The sequence below is a fragment of the Mirounga angustirostris genome, unplaced genomic scaffold (assembly GCF_029215605.1).
Source record: "Mirounga angustirostris isolate CCGP_5_RB_7025 unplaced genomic scaffold, mMirAng1.0.hap1 SCAF_11, whole genome shotgun sequence".
NCBI lineage: Eukaryota > Metazoa > Chordata > Mammalia > Carnivora > Phocidae > Mirounga > Mirounga angustirostris.
In genome coordinates this window covers 106125769-106145964 of record NW_026991719.1, presented here as the reverse complement: position 1 = coordinate 106145964, position 20196 = coordinate 106125769, and the positions used below count along the sequence as shown (strand labels likewise).

Below are 20196 nucleotides of genomic sequence, written 5' to 3'. Positions count from 1 at the left end.
ATATTTTTAAAGGTTTTATTTATTTATTTGAGAGAAAGAGCGCGCATGAGAGAGCACGAGGAGGGGGACAGAGGGAGAAGCAGACTCCTCACTGAGCAGGGAGCCACACCTGGGGCTCGATCCCAGGACCCCAGGATCATGACCTGAGCGGAAGGCAGATACTTAACCAACTGAGCCACCCAGGCACCCCTGTAGTTGATTGTATTAATGAAAGTATGAGATGTCTTGATTTCTTTTTCAGATGTGAAAGGAGGACCACTGAGAGATTATCAGATTCGGGGGCTGAACTGGTTGATCTCTTTGTATGAAAATGGAGTCAATGGTATCTTGGCAGATGAAATGGTAAGGAGTTGATAGCTAAAAACACAGTCTCAGTTATCAATTTTTATGTAAATTTGAAATACCTGAGCTGTATTGTCCCCCTGAGGCCTGGAGGCTAATTGCTTTATTTAGTTATAATGTAAAAGACATTTGTAAAGTCTAGAATTGTTTCTTTAAGTAATCTCTAGAACATATACTTTCACAGGCTACAAATTCTTAGTGCGATTTCCTCATATGGTTTAAAAAACCTCCTTGTACTTTTGTTTTTGTTTGCACTTTGGCTTCCAGGAAACTCAGAGCCGAAATGAATGCCAAAATGGAGACCCTGTGTAACATAATGGCCAGCCCATTGTGCCTTTATGCCTTTTTCTATTCTATACCTTCTAATCTTCCCTTGGCCCTTCTTTATTTCTATTTTACCATTAATTTATGTTCCATGTTTTCATTGTAGGCCACCTGAAACATATTTTCTTTGTAGGCGACCTGAAATCCTTTTGGTAATGAAGTGGGGGTATATAAACCAAACACTAAATGAGTGCATGAATAAACCAAACAATAAATGATGAAACCATGAATGAATGCATGTAAGCACCTCAATGTGTGAGCATTCAGAAAGTGACTAGATGGAATAAAAAAAAAAAAGTAAAGAGCAATGTTGAGTCCTGATATAGCAGAGTACCAGGTGGGACCTGGGAAGTAAGCTAAGGAATGATGGGCATATAAATAAAATGACCAAAGAGAAAAAGTAAGACCATTTAAGATGCTAATTCAGCAGATCAGGGGAGTACATGAAGGCCTACATTGGTATTTTAAGACCAAATGAGTAAGATGGGATTTAAGAGAGGGCGCGGGGGGGGGGAGTTCTAGATTTTTATGACCCAGTGATACTCCTATATATGTGACTCTGGAGCCATATTTACATGACTATTTATGCTAAGTAACATGTAGTGTAGTAGTTGATCCCATAGATGCTGAGCAGCTGTTAGGTGTGTGGCAGGAGGTCCTTTAAATCAAGGGTCTGTAGGTCCTTATATTTAGTATTCTGGATTGGAGACTACAATTAACTCAAAGGGGGAGGAGCTTGGTTAATTGGATAACAGAAAGACCAGGATTATTTGCCCCAAGCTCCTCTTGGCTGCAGCCTGTCTAAAGGATCTAAAGAGCCTTCATACTGAATTTATGCTGATACCAGATACTTTTTGATTATTAAAAAAGGGAAAGATACTTTAATAAGGAGTATAGAAAATTTGGAAAAAATTCAAGAAAAAAATTGAAAGTAAATTATAATTATGCTACCTAGAAATAGTTGACATTTTGGCATATTTCATTTTAGTATTTTAACTCCAGATGTGTTTATTTTACATAGTTGCGATCATATTGTATGTATAATTTGGTATTCTGATTTCTTCATATTCATACATTTTTTTACATAATTCAAATATTTGTAAAAGTAATTATTAATTACTCTATAACAATTAATCCTGGAGAGTTACCATAGTTCTATTCATCTCCTCCCTTATTGCGGGTCATTTGGATTGATGTGTAGTATGTAGTATATGTTTCGTATATTTAGTATGTATGGGTTGATATATATGTACATATGGTATGTAATAATACTGTTGTAAGAACCCTTGTAATTTAGTTTTCCTGCACCTTTCAAATTATTTCCATGGGATTCCTAAAAATGGAATTACTTGATTAAGGAATTTTAGATATTTTAAGGTTTTGATGCATCTCATTAAGTGAAATATTAGATGGGATAAATCCTATAAAAATAGTTTAAGCCTAGGTTTATAAATGCAAATATATACCTTGCATAGAGATAAAGCCAGAAACTCTTTTATTTTTTATTTTTATTTTTTTTAAAGATTTTATTTGTTTGACAGCATGGGAGAGCACAAGCAGGGAGAGCAGGAGAAGGAGAGGGAGAAGCAGGCCCCCTGCCCAGCAGGGAGCCTGATGTGGGGCTCGATCCCAGGACCCTGGGATTATGACCTGAGCTGAAGGCAGACGCTTAACCATCTGAACCACCCAGGCGCCCCCAGAAACTCTTTAATTTTAAAAGACCACACAGCATAGAACATTGTTCCCTTTCTCATCAGTTAGGTGGTGGGTTCGTGGTGTTCAATATGCTATTTTTTTTGAAGATTTTATTTATTTATTTGACAGATAGAGACATAGCAAGAGAGGGAACACAAGCAGGGGGAGCGGGAATGGGAGAAGCAGGCTTCCCGCCAAGCAGGGAGCCCGATGCGGGGCTCAATCCCAGGACCCTGGGACCATGACCTGAGCCGAAGGCAGACGCCCAACGACAGAGCCAACCAGGCGCCCCTCAATATGCTATTTTTTAAAAAGTTCACCAGACCAGGTGATCTCTAAGGCCCTTTCTGGCTGCAGAGTTCTTTTATGTTCTGTTCTTTTATGGTTCCATAGGTCTTCAAGGGTGTGAGATGCAAGTACAGAGAGCCACAAGTCCCTTGAGATGCATAGTTTGAATATTTCATGTCTGGGCTATAATAATGTTGGGGGCAATGGGAAAGAAAGACCAGTATCTAAGCAGGCTGATAAGGGAAATGAGTGCGAAACGCATACACATGAAATCCCTAATTTTGCCTTTAGAAAAAATTATAAAGTAGACTGCTTGCTCCTTTAAGAAGAGCAACAAAGCAGCTTTCTACCTGCAAGTCCCTGGTTTCTTTTTGTGCACACAGTAAGTACAAATTGGAATGGTTATTCACTTAAAAAAACAAAGGTCTTTAAATTTTTCCCTATGTGACATAGTTGACAAATGTCTTTTGTAATGTTATTACTAACAAAATGTTTCATTAAATAAACACGGATTTTTTTCTTTGTAATGGTAATGCAGGGTCTTGGTAAGACTTTACAAACGATTGCTTTGCTTGGTTACCTGAAACATTACCGAAACATTCCTGGACCTCACATGGTTTTAGTTCCAAAGTCTACTTTATACAACTGGATGAATGAATTTAAACGATGGGTCCCATCTCTACGTGTTATTTGTTTCGTCGGAGACAAGGATGCGAGAGTAAGTGAGAAATAAGTTTAAAGAGGCCATCAAGAATAACATCATTTCTGGGGTTAAGTTGCCTACTATTACCATAAAAGACATTGAAGTTGACTGCTACTAGTAAATAACTCTACGTTAAGGCTCTGTTTAAGTGCTTTTTATATATTAATTAATTCTCACAACACTCCTGTGAAGTAGATGTGTTACTTATTAATAACAGACAATCCATTACTATGCTTATCTGCATTTAATTTCAACTAGGTCATTAACCTCAGCGTTTTTGAGTTGCATTTTAAATATCTTTTTATAAAAAAAGTCCTTATTGACAGTGTATCTTATCAGTGACTCTATCAGTTGTGCTATTTGACTCCAAAACTGTAATTTTGCATGACTTAATTTTTTATGTTTATTTTTTTTATTTTTGACTTTGACTTGGTATACATGCACACATGTGTGTGCTTACACACATGAATGGAACCTTCTCTATTTGTATGGAGAGCATTGTGTTTTGTGTTTATGCATAGACACAACTTTCAGTTTGGTCTTTGAATAGAAAAATATATATCTGCATACATTCTTAGATATTAGAAATTCTGGGCTCTTGCTTAAATTAGCCATTTGTCAATCTAGTAGGCTACAATTATTTAGGACTGTAGAATTAATCTAAAATAAATAAATTATGCAAAAATATCAAAATGAATAATCAGCTTAGAAAGCATATTATTAAACTTTGCCTTTATTTTGCCTCCAGAGGACATAGTTTAAAGATTTATTCTATTTTACATATTTAGATAGGCTATCAAAAGATATTCTCAAAAGAATGGTAGCATAATGAATTATGTAATTTTATTATCATTTTGCTTGAAGAAAAATTACTTAAATTTATTTAAATTTAACTTATAAATAATTTAAATATTGAAATACTGAGCTCATAAATTTAGAATTATGGGCTTGATTCTTCCCTATGCCTAATATTTCCCAGTGGCAAATTAGTCAGTTAGAACTCTTTCTAATCACTGATGTTCTTTCCTTTTTAAAAAAGATTTTATTTATTTATTTATTAGAGAGAGAGAGAAAGAGCACGAGTGGGGGGGAGGGGCAGAGGGAGAGGGAGAAAGAGAAACAGACTTCCTGCTGAGCTGAGAGCTAGACACAGGGATTGATCCCAGGACCTGGAGATCACGACCTGAGCCAAAGGCAGACACTCTCAGGTGCCCCTCACTGCTGTTCTTTGATGTAATACCACTCCTTATAAAACTTTGCATTTCTAAAGTACTGATTTTTGGCTGAAATTATTTCTTGAAGGTCATAAGCAAAAGAGAAATATCTACGCTTGTGTTTCCAGGTATCTCAGTAAAACTGTCAGTGGTTTTCAACTATATTATATGGAATCCAAGGATTTAATGAAGTATTTCTTCGAGGTTTTTTTTTTATAAAGATTTTTATTTATTCACTTGAGACACAGAGAGAGAGAGAGAGAGAGCATGAGCAGGGAGAGAGGCAGAGGGAGAGGGATAAGCAGGCTCCCTGCTGAGCCAGGAGCCAGATGTGGGGCTCGATCCCAGAACCCTGGGATCATGACCTGAGCTGAAGGCAGATGCTTAACCATCTGAGCCATCCAGGCACCCCTAAAAGAAAAAGTGGATGTATTTAATTTGTGACTCTATCAAGCCAAGTAATGCTTGGCTCTTGGCTCTCTACCCCATGGGAGGTTGGGATTTTACTGGCAGCTTCAAAAATTTTTTAATCTTGAAAACCAGTCTTCAAAGTCAGTGTTTTTCATATTGCCACTCATTAATATTGGGAATTCATGTTGGTGGAGACAAGAATTTTTTAAAACACTGAGACACAAAAGATTGGAAAATGGCAGTGTTTCACTCATGGTGGGGATAGGTACTGCTCCTTTTTTTTTTTTTAAAAGATTTTATTTATTTATTTGAGAGAGAGAGAATGAGAGACAGAGAGCATGAGAGGGAGGAGGGTCAGAGGGAGAAGCAGACTCCCTGCCGAGCAGGGAGCCTGATGCGGGACTCGATCCCGGGACTCCAGGATCATGACCTGAGCCGAAGGCAGTCGCTTAACCAACTGAGCCACCCAGGCGCCCATGTACTGCTCCTTTTTTTAAGGATTGTAACCTAAACTATAATTTTACTGTGGTCCATGGGCAAAAGAGTTTGCAAACTGGTAATTATTAATAACATAAATAATGTACTATATTCAACATTTAGAGATTGATGTCAGTATGCATAGTGAAAATCCAGATTATTACTTATAGACAGATTTGAATCTTGGTACCACATGGGATAGATATATTGGGTCTTTATAGTTTCCTGGCCTTTTGTAAATATTTTATGAGGTCAATATGTTATTAAAAAATTTGATGTAGATTATAACGGGTATTTGATTGAGTTGGGAAATTCTTAGTAATACTATTGATCCAGTTTGATACTAATGTAGTCCTGAAGTATATAGAGGTGTGAATCCCAAGTAAGGTTTTTTAGTTTTTCTTTTTTTAAATAGGCTCCACACCCAGCATGGGACTTGATCTCACAACCTTGAGATCAAGAGTTGCATGCTCTACCAACTGAGCCAGTTAGGCACCCCACAAAACTTGGTTTTTGACCCCTTCCTTTTCCACTCCAGAGGCATCAAAGATCTTGGAGATGGAAACAGGAGATCTGGTGTTAGTTCTGATGTTGCCATTGACTGTGTGATGTTGAGTGACTGTTGAAGGGCCTTAATTTTGTCACCTATAAAGTGAGAGCTTTTGGATTATGTGATATTCAATGTTGTGTCACACAAATTTCAAAGTAGGGCTAATTTAAATTAAAAATATGCATATGTTTCATGAAACTGTAGGAGGAACAATTAAACTGAGTGTTTCACAAAATCAAAGAAGATAAGGTGTTTGCAAGACCAAATGGGGTCTGGTACCCTGGTTCTCTTTATGTTGTTTCCAACTCCCTAATGTCTTAATTAGCTTTTTCAATATGACCACTTCCCAGAGTGCAACTGAGATCTCTACAAAGGCCTTTTTTCTGTTCTCTGCTTTAGTCCAGGGGATCCTTTTGTATATATAAGCACTCAGTAAATATTTGTTGAATGAGTCTATAGTGTGTTTGGTGCATAACTGACTTTATGAAATAATGAGTTTGCAGTGAACAGTTACTTTGTTTATGTACTGTAATTTCAGATTTACAGTACTAATCAGAACCTTCTCAGTATAGATTTGGCTGCTCCCTGTTAACTTCTGTGGTTTTATTTTGACCTGTAACATCTGGAATTCAGTTCATACAAGTTAAAAATGCTCTCAGTCAGCTTGGCTACTAGTTGGCCACTGCCTGTGAAGATTTAACAACAGTTCTAAATAGTCTCACTGTTTTAAATAGTCTCCTGTACTAGATAGAGCAAGTCCCCTTTATAAAATAATGTCCGTAGCCTCAAAACAACATCAGGAAGGGCGCCTGGGTGGCTCAGTTGGTTAAGCGACTGCCTTCGGCTCAGGTCATGATCCTGGAGTCCCTGGATCGAGTCCCGCATCGGGCTCCCTGCTCTGCAGGGAGTCTGCTTCTCCCTCCGACCCTCCCCCCTCTCATGTGCTCTCTCTCATTCTCTCTTTCTCAAATAAATAAATAAAATCTTTAAAAAAAAAACATCAGGAAGTCCACAAAAGCATTAATGGGCTTTCATGACTCCTTAACAAAATATGTGACTCATTCCTGCTAGAAAGGGAAGGAACATATTAAGAGATCTCAAAAGGTTGAAATCATTATATTGAGTTCTTTTCATTTGTTAAAACTGTATTGGTAATAGTTAGTAATGCTTGGCTCTTGGTAAGAACATGGTTTTCAGAAGGCAGTTACTTCACCCATGTTTTTTTGGACCATCTGTCCTATGAAGAGAGTCTAGTAATGTAGTCATCTTCTGGTGATAAGAACTACTCCAGTTCATTGGATATGCTGTACTCTTTTAAGGGAAGCCTTTGCTTCTCTTTTGTTGATGAATATATTAGCATATCATCCAGATAATTGCCCACAAATGTGTCTTTGGGCCTTGGTTTTCCTATCTTTAAAATGGATGAGACTAAATGATTCCCAGGTCTCTTATAATTATTAATATTCTCTTGATGTTATAATTCTGTGACCATCTTGTCAGTGTATTCTAATATGAGGAACTTTATTTTGCATTAGGCTGCTTTTATTCGTGATGAAATGATGCCAGGAGAATGGGACGTTTGTGTTACTTCTTATGAGATGGTAATTAAAGAAAAATCCGTATTTAAAAAGTTTCATTGGCGATACCTAGTCATTGATGAGGCTCATAGAATAAAGAATGAAAAATCTAAGGTAAGCCAGTTTTCAGTATCATTGTTAAAGTTTTCTTTTAACTACCATGTCTGTTTGTTTACTTCTGTGTATTCAAAATTAAAAAGGGCTGGAAGATTGTGATTTTATTCACAGAATGTGAATGAAAATCAGTTTTAAAAATGGTTTTAAAGTTTAAATTATTGAATATGAGACAAATGAAAATTGAGCACAGTTTTTAATATAAGGAAAATTAGGTGTTCATTTGCTATACTTGTTGCAGCCTAACTCTGTTATGCTACAATATTTTAATGTTTTGGTAATATTTGGTGTACAAAAGTCATTTGCATTGATTTGCCTTTTATTGAGGAGCCTACCAGCTTATGTGTATTCATAAGGATTAGAAAAAAATCATTTCTTGGAATTATCTGATTTGTGTGAATTAGAGTGTGGTGTTAATTTTGAAAAATATCAATATTTCTTGCCATTCAACTCCATCAACAGTAGGAAAAGCATCAGTTATTATGATGAACCTCTCTTTGGATCACTGGGCTACTTTGGGAGAAACAGGGACAGAACTGGAGGAAAACTACCAGGTGGATCATACTAATTTCAAATTGAAACTAATACCCAATAAAAAAGGATGCATGTTAGAGAATAATTATTTAAGAGTTTTATAAAAATGTGCATTTTTATTGATAAGGTTATTGTTCTTTTATGCTTTTGTGCTTTAATTTTTATAGTTTTATGTTTATTTTATTTTTTTTAAGATTTTTTTTATTTATTTGACAGAGACACAGCGAGAGAGGGAACACAAGCAGAGGGAGTGGGAGAGGGAGAAACAGGCTTTCCGCTGAGCAGGGAGCCCGATGCGGGCCTCGATCCCAGGACCCTGGGATCATGACCTGAGCTGAAGGCAGACGCTTAATGACTGAGCCACCCAGGAGCCCCTATAGCTTTATATTTAGAAAGTTAATATAAGATAAGAAAAATGGGTGCAACTCTGGTGCTTAGAAATTGTCACCAGGCCAAGTTAGAACTTGGCTAGGTATATAGGTGAACATGATTGGCAGGGAGAAGGGGATATTGTGTAAAGTGACTAGCCTGGATTCCATGGAGTTTTGACTGTTTCTGTGGACCCAAAATGGAGAAAATAAATTTTTTGAAGTGAGGGAGGGGTCTGAGGTATGACTATGATTTGCATTCTTGCAAGTGTAGAAATGCCTAGGATATTTTGTTCAGTTGTGATTCATTGTGGCAATGTCACCTGAACTAGGATATTTTCCTAGTTCAGAAAAATAATTTTCAAGTTTTATTTTATTCAAAACATGGTTGGATAAGGAACTGAATTTTGAGAATTCTAATAAATAGAGGGATGTTAACATAATTATTATTTTTCTAGCTTTCTGAGATTGTTCGTGAGTTCAAGTCAACCAATCGCTTGCTCCTAACTGGAACACCTTTGCAGAATAACCTGCATGAACTCTGGGCATTACTCAACTTTTTGTTGCCTGATGTCTTTAATTCTGCAGATGTAAGTTTAAGTCATATGTTTTAAATATGATTTTCTTATGTTCACAGACATCTGTTTTCAAAGCATAGAATGTAGATTGAAATTTATAGTTCTTTTTCATTTGTAATTCTTTATCTGTGTGTTTTGGTTTTCTCAGAAAAAAAAGCTCTTAAGCACAAATTTTTCAAATGGGGATATTTAGAGAAATAATGTATCTTTTCTTTGAGAGTATTCTGCCTGTTAAACTGCCTATATTGCATTGCTGTCACAACTTCTGATATGAAATAGGCTGAGTTCATAATAGTAAATTCAAAATTTTCTTTTAATTAAATTAGAAGGGCTTTCTACATACTAGTTTGGCAGGTGGAGTCTTTAAAATGGTCTTTGATTATTGTAGTCATTAACATTTGGTGAGCACTAAAGAGCTCATAATTAATGTGTGATTAGAAAAACAGCATATTTTGTAAATGTGTGATTTACATTGTTTTTATCATTAACACAAGGTTATGCTAGTGCAGCAAACTGAATTGAATGATTTAAGGATTTTGGAGCTTGATTTTTCTCATTTCTGATATTAATTGATAATAAAAAGTACCAAGTTCAGCTATCCATTGGTTTGTATACCTTATCTTGCTTTGGTTTATTTTTATTGTTTGTTTAAAATTTTTGTTATCATTATGTGCCTTCCATTTTATATTCTTATTCCTACTCTAACTCTTAACTGGATATAATGCTACTATGATATGGGGAAGCCTAATAAAAGACTTTTAAGGAAACAGTGCTGGTGGAGTTCAAATTTTAACTCCTCCAGTATTTTAGCTATTTTTGAGAAGTAAATAATATTGGCCATCACAGTGAACGTATTTTTGAAAGTGCTTTTAAAATGAACTACTGTTGTGTCATTGTATGAGAATTTATACAATATTGAGTTTATTTAAAAAAAACCAAACCAATCCCCTGTGTGCTTACTGCAAAATTTTCACCCCTCCACAGGACTTTGACTCTTGGTTTGACACTAAAAATTGTCTTGGTGATCAAAAACTTGTGGAAAGACTTCACGCAGTAAGTAATAGACAAGCAAATTTAGTAATTAAATATATATACCAACCCAGAAAACAAAATTGCCATAGAATCTGTTTGAACTTGTGGGTTTACCTCCTGGCTCAGTCTCACTGCTTCTCCCTTCCAGTCTTTCTGACAGCCTCTTTGGGAAATGAACTCTACTCTATTTTCAGCCTGTCTAGGGAACAGCTTTTTTGCTTCAGCTCTCCCACATGGATAATGTGGTCCTCTCCAGTAGAGGCTGTCCATACTCGCATACCCCATAGGTCCTTAAGATGGCATCAGTATTTTTCTAGTTCCCCAGTGCCACTTGTAAGCCACTAGTTCTCCACCATCATGTACAGAACTCTTCCTTTAAGGTGAAGTTATCTTGCAGGTCCACCTTCCACCCATTCTTTTCTCTGTCATCCACTCATCTCCAGGTGACTCCCTCACATTCATTAAATACCAGTTTTCCATTCTTTGATAACAACTTCTTATATCCTTTTTTAGCTCTTTCACTCATGTTACTCCTTCTGTACTTATTCTGTTACCTTACAGAGACCTCCAGTCCTTGGACCCCTGCTTTTTCTCATCCATCACCTCATTTCTGTTGTTACTTTTCTCTCTCTCTTTTTTAAAAAAAAGACTTTATTTTTAAGTAATCTCTACACCCAACATGGGGCTCAAACTCACAACCCCAAGATCAAGAGTTGCAGGCTCCACTGACTGAGCCAGTCAGGTGCCCCTGTTGTTACTTTTTTCTCTACCAAACAATGAGCCCATTTTCTATCACTTGAACCACCCTTTTGCCAATACTCCCAAACTTTCTTTCTTTTCTTGTCTATCTGCCATTTCTGCCCTGGAAGCCCGACACTGGAATACTGTAACTGTCTCTGTCTTCTGGGTTTGAATTCTGCTTCTACCACTTACTAGGAGAGTGCCTTGTTCTGTACTGGAGCTGTTCAACACTGATAAAGAAGGTTATACAATTGTACAGATGGGAGCAACTCCAGTTTCATGTTCTATAACATAAGCTGGGGTTTGGTGATGTCAGCAATCCTTCAACATGGCCTTCTATAGCATTCTTTCCCATTTCCAATAACAGCTGCTTCAGGCCTTCCTCAATCTCCCCAAGACTTCTGTCCCAGATACTCTCTGCCCCCTTCCTTTCTCTGTAAGTAGCATCATTATTTTCTCAAAGAGAAAAGAGAAATTATTAGGTAGGAACTCCTTTAAAGATATCCAGCTTCCAAGGATATCTGCGTCTGTGTTATCTTCTTTCTGAAAGGAGAGGTGTTTTCTTTGGTCATTGGCTAAGACTTTGGACATGAACCCTGGATCTCATCTCTCCCTGTTTCCTCATGGGACCTCTCCCCATAATTTATCCTTTTTATTGACTGATTTTTCTAGCTCTCCCTCTATATTGGCTTTTTGTCCTAACATGTAAACATGCTCAAGTATCTCCCTTATTAAAATCCAAACCCACACCCGTATGCACCCACCCTCACGCATATACAAAATAGTACTCTCTTATCATTGTGTGTCTCTAGCTGTGATTCTGGTCTCTTCTCTTGATAGCTAAGCTTCTTGAAAAAGTGGTTTATTTTCTCCATCTCCACTACCTAATCTCCTGTTTACTCTTGACTCATTGACCACTGGCTTCTATCCGTTCTACGCAACTGAAACTTATCTTGGAAGGTCTTCAGTCATTTTCCAGTTGTTGAATTCAGGGTATACTTTTTGCTCAGTATTTTGGCTTCTCTGTACTGCTTAGCACTTCTAACCACTCCTGCATGAAACCCTTTCCTACTTGGTTTCTGGGGTACAGAATGGATTGTCTCTTGGATTTTCTCTTATCTTTTTGGCCACTCCTATCAGTCCCCTTTATGGGTTTTCTTTCTCAGTCTGTCCCTGAAAGTTTAGTGTTTTGTAGGGCTTTGTCTTTGACTTTCTTTTTTATGTGCTCTACCTGGGGATCCACTCCATGGTTATAGCTACCACCTATCTACTTATAACTCCCAAATTTATCTTTCCATTATTTCTTGCCTAGTTTCTGCATATCTTTCTGTCTAAATGTCTCACAGGCAGTTTAAACTCTTAAAGAATCTCTCAGACAATTTTAAGAGGCTCAAACCAGAGATCAGAAGTTGTCTTTCACTCTTTTCTTTTCCTTACCCCCCATAGATCTCTAATAGTAATAGCTTCTATTTACTAATGTCTACTGTGATTAAGCTCTACACAAGTACTATCATAAATTTTCACAGCAGCTTTGGAAATAGGTATCATTATTCTCATTTTAAAATGCTTGTCATATACATATACTATAACTTTTTGATGAATGGATGAGGAAACAGGCTCAGAAAAGTTAAGGAACTTGTCCAGGCTCTCACAACAGCTAATCAGGGACTGAGCTGATTTTAGAATCAGCTTGATCTGGGTGTGAATTTGGCTTCTACCACTTACTAGCAAAATGACTTTGGTTGAGTTAATACAATTGAAAGGCACCCGGGTGGCTCAGTCAGTTGGGTGTCTGGCTCTTGGTTTCAGCTCAGGTCATGATCTCAGGGTTGTGAGATTGAGCCCCATGTTGGACTCCACACTGAGTGCAGAGTCTGCTTGAGATTCTCTGCCTTTTCCTCTCCCTCTGCCCCTCTGCCTCTCCCCCTGCTCGAGCTCTCTCTTTCTCTCTCTAAAATAAATAGATATTTTTATTTTTATTTTTTTAAAATTTTTTAAACATTTTTTTTAAAGATTTTATTTATTTATTTGACACACACGGAGAGAGAGCGAGAGCAGGAACACAAGCAGTGGGAGTGGGAGAAGGAGAAGCAGGCTTCCCGCTGAGCGGGGAGCCCGATGCAGGGCTCGATCCCAGGACCCTGGGAACATGACCTGAGCCGAAGGCAGACACTTAACAACTGAGCCACCCAGGCGCCCCTATAAATAAATAAATAAATAAATAAATAAATAAATAAATAAATAAATAAATAAAAAAAACATCTTTTTTAAAAAAGAAAATTAAAATAATCACATTTCCTTTAAAGATTTATTGTAAGGATTTAGTACTCTGGGTTGTAAAGTTCATGGTGCACTGTCTGGCACATTGCATGTACTCTATAGATGATGGTAGCACATTACTTTCCTGTGATGGAATCTGTCTGGCAGGTATATACTGATTATTTCATCTTTTTTCTCTATTCATCCATATCTTCCTTAACATTGAACTATTTTCTCTTCATTCATATACTTAACTATTTTGAAATGGCCTGCATTTTTATCTCACTTGCAGAGACTCTCTGATTCATACTCTGACTTCAGATTTCCTCTAAGATTAAAAAATCTTGTTGTTTCACTTAGTGTAATACCTTCTAGGTCCATTCATGTTGTCACAAATGGCAAGATCTCATCCTTTTTTATGCCTGAGTAAGATTCCATCGTGTGTGTGTGTGTGTGTATTATATTTACATACATACATGCATGTGTATGTATTCATATATGTATACAGACACACATATATGTAGACCACATCTTCATCTATTCATCTATCAGTGGACACTTAGGTGTTGCTTCTGTATCTTGGTTATTGTAAATAATGCTGCAATAAACATAGGGGTACATATAGCTTTTCAAATTAGTGTTTTCATTTTCTGTGGGTAAATACCCAGTAGTGGAGTTATTGGATTATATGGCATTTCTATTTTTGTTTTTTTGAGGAACCTCCATACTGTTTTCCACAGCAGCTGTACCAATTTATATACCCACCAACAGTATGTATGGAGGTTCCTTTTTCTCCACATCCTTGCCAGCTCTTGATATTTCTTATTTTTTTGATACTAGCCATTCTGACAGATATAAGGTGATAACCTCATTGCAGTTTTGATTTGCATTTCCTTGATGATGAGTGATGATGAGCATCTTTTCTTAGTGTGTCCGTTGGTCATCTGTAGGTCGTTTTTGGAAAAACGTCTGTTACCATCAAAATTATTCCTATACAGAATAAAAAAACAAATGTTGTATGACAGCAGCTTTTTATTTTTTAAAAAAAGATTCATTCATGCTTACTCAATAGTCAGTAATCTTGTCTTTTTAATGTATTTTGTGCTATCAAATTATGAATATCTAATTTAGGTCCCCTGTTCTGATTTTTTAATGGGCCATTGGTTCTTTTCTATTGAGAAAATTGGCAACTGGCATTGGTAGTGTTTTTCAGGTTATGCTTTGGGAAGTAAATTTCACATTAGGGTGTTGTCAATGAAATATATGGTTTATAATATTAAATATCTTATAAACTTTTATAAAAACTATCACTTTTTAGGTTTTAAAACCATTTTTGTTACGTCGTATAAAAACTGATGTAGAGAAGAGCCTGCCTCCTAAAAAGGAAATAAAGATTTACTTGGGACTGAGTAAAATGCAACGAGAATGGTGAGCTATTTTATTTCCATTGGCATTTATTTACGTGTAAGGATTTATTAAAATTTAGCTTTGTAGTGGTTCAGTTATGCCCTTATTTTTTTTCAGTTGTGCCTTTAGATCAAAATTTATGTTTTATGTTTAAAGGGCAAGTTAAGTAGTTCAAATATTTTAATAGACAATTGGTGAATATTTTATTTAGCCTTTGGGAGAGAGCATGAGCTGGCTGGTTAGCTCAGTTGGTTAGAGAGTAGTGCTGATAGCCTTTGGGAGAGAGCATGGGCCTTGATTTTATAGAGCCGTATTTTTTTAAAATATTTTTTAAAATCTAAATTCAACTAATATATAATATATTATTGGTTTCAGAGGTAGAGGTCAGTGATTTATCAGTCTTATGTAATACCCAATGCTCATTATATCACATGAACTCATTAATTATAGAACTGTATTTGAATCCCATGCTTTGTCCCTTAGCAGCTATTTAGCTTGGGTAAATCATATAACCTCAGTTTCCCTTCTATAAAATGGGGATAATAATACTTAGCTGATGAGTCAGTGTCAGGGTTAAAGAGACTACTGTCACTTGCACATTTGTTTGATATTCTTTTTCCATCAGTGAAAATAGTAATAACCATAATAATAAGTAATAATAAGATGGATGAGAATAGCAATTATAGATATTATAAAAATAGAAGCTGAATTGGTTTGATAAATACAGGCAAAGCAGGAAATTGACAAGAGAAGTCACAAGGAATCATAAATTAGACATGCTTATGTAATAATGCTGCTAAAAGAAGCAAAATGTTATGGGGCACCTGGTTGACTCAGTTGGTTAGGTGTCTGACTCTTGATCTCAGCTCAGGTCTTGATCTCAGGGTCATGAGTTCAAGCCCTGTGTTGGGCATGGAGCCTACTTAAAGAGAAGCAAAATGTTGCTAATATATCTTACAAGTGATCTAATTTTATTTGTAATGACTTCTGTACTACTGAAACCAGTATAGGGTGGTGGTGAAGAGTGTATTTCTCTAGATTCAGACATAAGATCAAACTCTGACTTTGTCCCTTTTTGTGGCCCTGAGTAGGTTGTTTAACCTCTCTTAGCTGCCTGAATTCCCATTCGTAAAGTGGGGTTGATTCTATACATACCTCAAAGTTGTGAAGATTTAACAAGATGATTTATATAAAGCCCTTCACATGATACCTGACACTTTCACTCAATAAAATTTGGCTATTATTATAATTAAGTATTAATTACTGTTCAGGTGGATACATAGGTCTATTTTCACCTGGGTAAAGGTCAACAAAAGATAGTGAAAAATGTTTATGGATCAGAAAAAAATGCCTTATGAAGATTAGGTATAAGAAATTTGATTGTTGGGGCACCTGGGTGGCTCAATCATTAAGCATCTGCCTTCGGCTCAGGTCATGATCCCAGGGTCCTGGGATCGAGCCCTGCGTTGGGCTCCCTGCTCCTCGGGAAGCCTGCTTCTCCCTCTCCCCTTCCCCTCCTTGTGTTTCCTCTCTTGCTCTCTCTCTCTGTCAGATAAATAAAATCTTAAAAAAAAAAAAGAAATTGTGATTGTTTTTAGCTCAAACAAGAAAAAGTTGGATGCCAACTTTCAGCAAATATTGTAGTTATTGAATAATTAATTATCAGATATGGTTATCTGAATAGTTATCAGTTGATAGCAATTTGTAGCAATGGATAAAGCAGGAGGAAACAGGTTTGTAGGCAACATACAAGTTAAAATGTTCAAAAGTTTCTTGGTTTTGCTGATCAGATTTAGTCTCCAAATCGAATTTGTTTATCTTTAAATAGGACTCTATGCTGATCAGTAAAGGGATGTTGCTTGATGACATTGAACTTTTTATTTATTTATTTATTTTTAACTTTAAAAAAAAATGTATTTGACAGAGACACAGCGAGAGAGGGAACACAAGCAGAGGGAGTGGGAAAGGGAGAAGCAGGCTTCCCGCTGAGCAGCGAGCCCAATATGGGCCTGGATCCCAGGACCCTGGGATCATGACCTGAACCGAAGGCAGACGCTTAACGACTGAGCCACCCAGGCACCCTGAACATTTTTTTTAGATTGCTTTAACTTTTTATTATTACAGTGTTGTGATGAACACTATTCCACTTATGTGGCTATCTACAAAGGACGAAATTGTAGATGTAGAATATTCACATTTTAAAACTTATTACCTATCTTGCCAAATTGCCCTTTAGAACGAGTGTACTAACATATCCATGTCAGTTTAAAAGATCTTCCTATTTCACCACATATTCACCAAAACTGAGTATTTTTTTACTTTTTTTTCTTTTCAAATTTTTATTTAAATTCTAATTGATTAATATATAGTGTGATATTGGTTTCAGGAGTAGAATTTAGTGATTTATCAATTACATATAATAAATGATTAATTATAGTTAAAAATTTTAGGTATACAAAAATCCTGATGAAAGATATTGATGTGTTAAATTCTGCTGGCAAGATGGACAAGATGCGACTCTTAAACATTCTGATGCAGCTTCGAAAGTGTTGTAATCATCCTTACTTGTTTGATGGTGCTGAACCTGGTCCACCTTATACCACTGATGAGCACATTGTCAGCAACAGTGGTAAAATGGTAGTTCTTGATAAACTGTTGGCCAAACTCAAAGAACAGGGTGAGTTACAAATCTATACCTTAACATGAAATGACTTTATATTACTGACTTGTGTATGAATAACATTTTGCATATTTACCCATCATTTATTCATTCACTCATTCAGCAAACATTGTTGAGTACTTATTATCTGCCAGGAATTGTCCTATGGGCTGGCTATTACAAAGATGCATAAGACAACAGTCTTTGCCTTGGACAAACAATGTAGTGAGGAGGAACAGTTGAAATTTGTTGTGATAAGTGCCATATGTTGAGAAACAGAGTTGGGGAAATCTTCACAAAGGTGACATTTGAAGTGAGCCCTGGAGAATGTCTAGAAGTAAATCATGGGAAAAAGGAGGGGGAAACGTTTTACAGGGCAATGAAACTGAAGTGTGAAAAAAAGGGAATGCAGAGCTTACAGTATTTGGGGTAGAGTGGCAGTTGAGGAATCTGAAAAGATGGATGGAGCCAGATTATGAAAGGCCTTTTAAACATGCTAAAGAAGTTTGGACTATTTGGAAGGCAGGGAGGGAGGTGTGTCATAGAAGATTTTGCTGTGTCAGCTCACATGATCAGACTTGTATGTTTGGAGGAGAACCTTTGAAGCAGTACAGGGGTTCTACTGAGGATGAGAGATGAGAAACAGGAGACTAGTTGGGAGACTATTGCAGTAGTCTAGTGAAAGGTTGTGTGGACCAATCACTCATCCTCAGGACAGAGAAAAGGCAGAGTTTAAATAATCTCAATATGTGTGGAGGGTTTTGAAATCCTTAAACATGCATAACTCAGCAATGCATAATTCTGTATAGCAGTCCTCGAAGGTGTATGTGTGTGTGTGTTTCATGAAGTGTTCCACTCTATATTTATGTTACATGTGATGTTTACTTATATTTTTGTAACTTTCAAATTAGTTTTACACAAGTTGAATAACTTGCTTTTTTGGGGGAAATGTTTTAGGTTCAAGGGTTCTCATTTTTAGCCAGATGACTCGCTTGCTGGACATTTTGGAGGATTATTGTATGTGGCGTGGTTATGAGTATTGTCGACTGGATGGACAAACCCCACATGAAGAAAGAGAGGTGAGGAAAAGAAAATAAAACAAAACTTTAAAAATCAGAGTTCAATTAAGCCATGTTTTTCATCATTAGGTAGTTTTGAACTTTGGCCCTTTTTTAAATAGCTAGGTGTGTTGAATTTCTCACTTAACACCTCTCTGTCTCTCTGAGAGCTTCGATTTGGCTTGCATTATACTGACTCTTTACAAAGCATCCTTTTCAAGGTCTTCAGAGACATCCTCACTTATCTAAAGGATACTACACCATTACACCCTTACCTCCTCTAACCACTGCTCTGACCTTCTAATTACTGTTTCTCATCCTACTCTTTAATCTCTGATTCTGCCATTTTCTTTTCTTGATTTGCTTCCTGCAGTAGACCCTCGCCATTTGTGGAGTTTAACAGTTGAGATTTTTCCGGTTTATGAGTAATCCTAAAGACTCATGAAACAGTAATTTGTAAAGAAAATAATCTCAGTGTTAGATTTTTGTAAAACTGAAATTGGACAACATAGGTCTAGGTGCTTATCATGCATTTGGATCTTGGAATACCACAAGGCTGGTGTATGGAATGAGTTACTGAGCTAGTGAGGAAACCTACCTAGCAGCCAGTGTCTTTCTCAAATTTGGGAATTCTTACAGATCTTTAGATTATCCCTCATGAATGTCATGGGTCTAATGTATTTTAAACCCTTTAAATACTTTCTTGAGGGGAGGGCTTTGCTAATTTATCTTCACTTTTCTGTGGTCCTTCAAGGCTCTGTCTTTGGTCTCTCTTTTAAGTCTGTCCTCAAGCTCTGGGCAAAGATTGTGATTTCATGGTATAGTGGAAAATGCATTGAACTTGGTTTCAGAAGACCTAAATTTCAGCACCAACTCCACCACTTTGTAGCGTATGCAAGCTGTTTAATTCTCTGAGCCTCAGTATCTTTAACTATTATCAGGGTAGTATTAATACCTCGGCTTCTTTTTTTCTGACAATGTTATGAGGATCATTGGGTATAATAGATATGAATGCAGTTTTTAAAACTCTGTAGTGCAGGATATACTACATGTCATGAAATTGCACACAGGCCTTTTACCTCTCAGCTTTAGGGCCCCATCTCAGGCCACAAGGACTCTTAGTCCATGTCCCTCTCCTTCTATAGCTTCAGTGAGCACTCTGTCTCTTGTGTGCTTCCTTCTTGAAGCTTGGCTGTAGCATAGGATAGGGTCCATAGCAGGCACACAGGCCCTTTTTATATTAAGGGTTTACCTGCTACCCATTGTGGGGAAACATTTTTGGTAACATTCACAAATAATGGGCACGTTTCAAAGTTTACACTGGTCCCTGCTCTATAGTAGTTTACTTTTTTTGAAATGGTAACTTGAAGCTTTATTGGGCTTTTGCTGATTTATTCCTCAGAATGGGTTTCTTTCAAATCCACATTAAGTACAAGCCATATAGTGCTATTCGAAATGACCCTTTTTCCTGGAGTGAAGATGATACTAAGGCAGAAAAGTAGGTGCTTTCTGACCTCAAATAGCCAATTTGCATTTCTGACTGATCTCCCTGTTTATGAACAATGTGGACTTTTCCTAATTATACCCAAATTATTCTGGTTTCTTAAAATTTCAAATAATTTCTCCCTTCAGAGGGTTTGAATTGCATATGTTGAATTTAGGTACAGCAAAGTCAGAGCTGTTCTTTTCTTTCTTTCTTTTTTTTTTTTGGAAATGTCCCACTTTCCCATTATACTGTTGTCCACCTAATCGTTTCATCTATTTTCCTAGTAAAGAGGGGAAGCCACATTTGATTCCTTACTCTAATTATTTGCCAGCTGTTAATAAGCAATTCTTTTTCAGTAGTTCTCAGATTTGCCCTTTCT

At 36.7% G+C, this 20196-nt stretch overlaps 1 protein-coding gene across 12 annotated transcripts in view; it reads left to right on the top strand.

The window, feature by feature from the left end:
• Positions 1–20196, top strand: part of SMARCA1 (SWI/SNF related, matrix associated, actin dependent regulator of chromatin, subfamily a, member 1) — a 786408-nt gene that overhangs the window by 9360 nt on the left and 756852 nt on the right. For all 12 annotated transcript variants that reach the window (XR_010406252.1, XR_010406253.1, XR_010406251.1 and 9 more), the window contains exons 5-12: positions 242–342; positions 3188–3367; positions 7540–7695; positions 9056–9187; positions 10160–10228; positions 14526–14635; positions 17065–17291; positions 18231–18352. Coding sequence is in view for 7 of the 12 variants with exons in the window: in XM_054509138.2 (XP_054365113.1) it covers positions 242–342; positions 3188–3367; positions 7540–7695; positions 9056–9187; positions 10160–10228; positions 14526–14635; positions 17065–17291; positions 18231–18352 (1097 nt within the window). In the remaining 5 variants the exon portion in view is untranslated. The remainder of the gene's footprint in view (positions 1–241; positions 343–3187; positions 3368–7539; positions 7696–9055; positions 9188–10159; positions 10229–14525; positions 14636–17064; positions 17292–18230; positions 18353–20196) is intronic.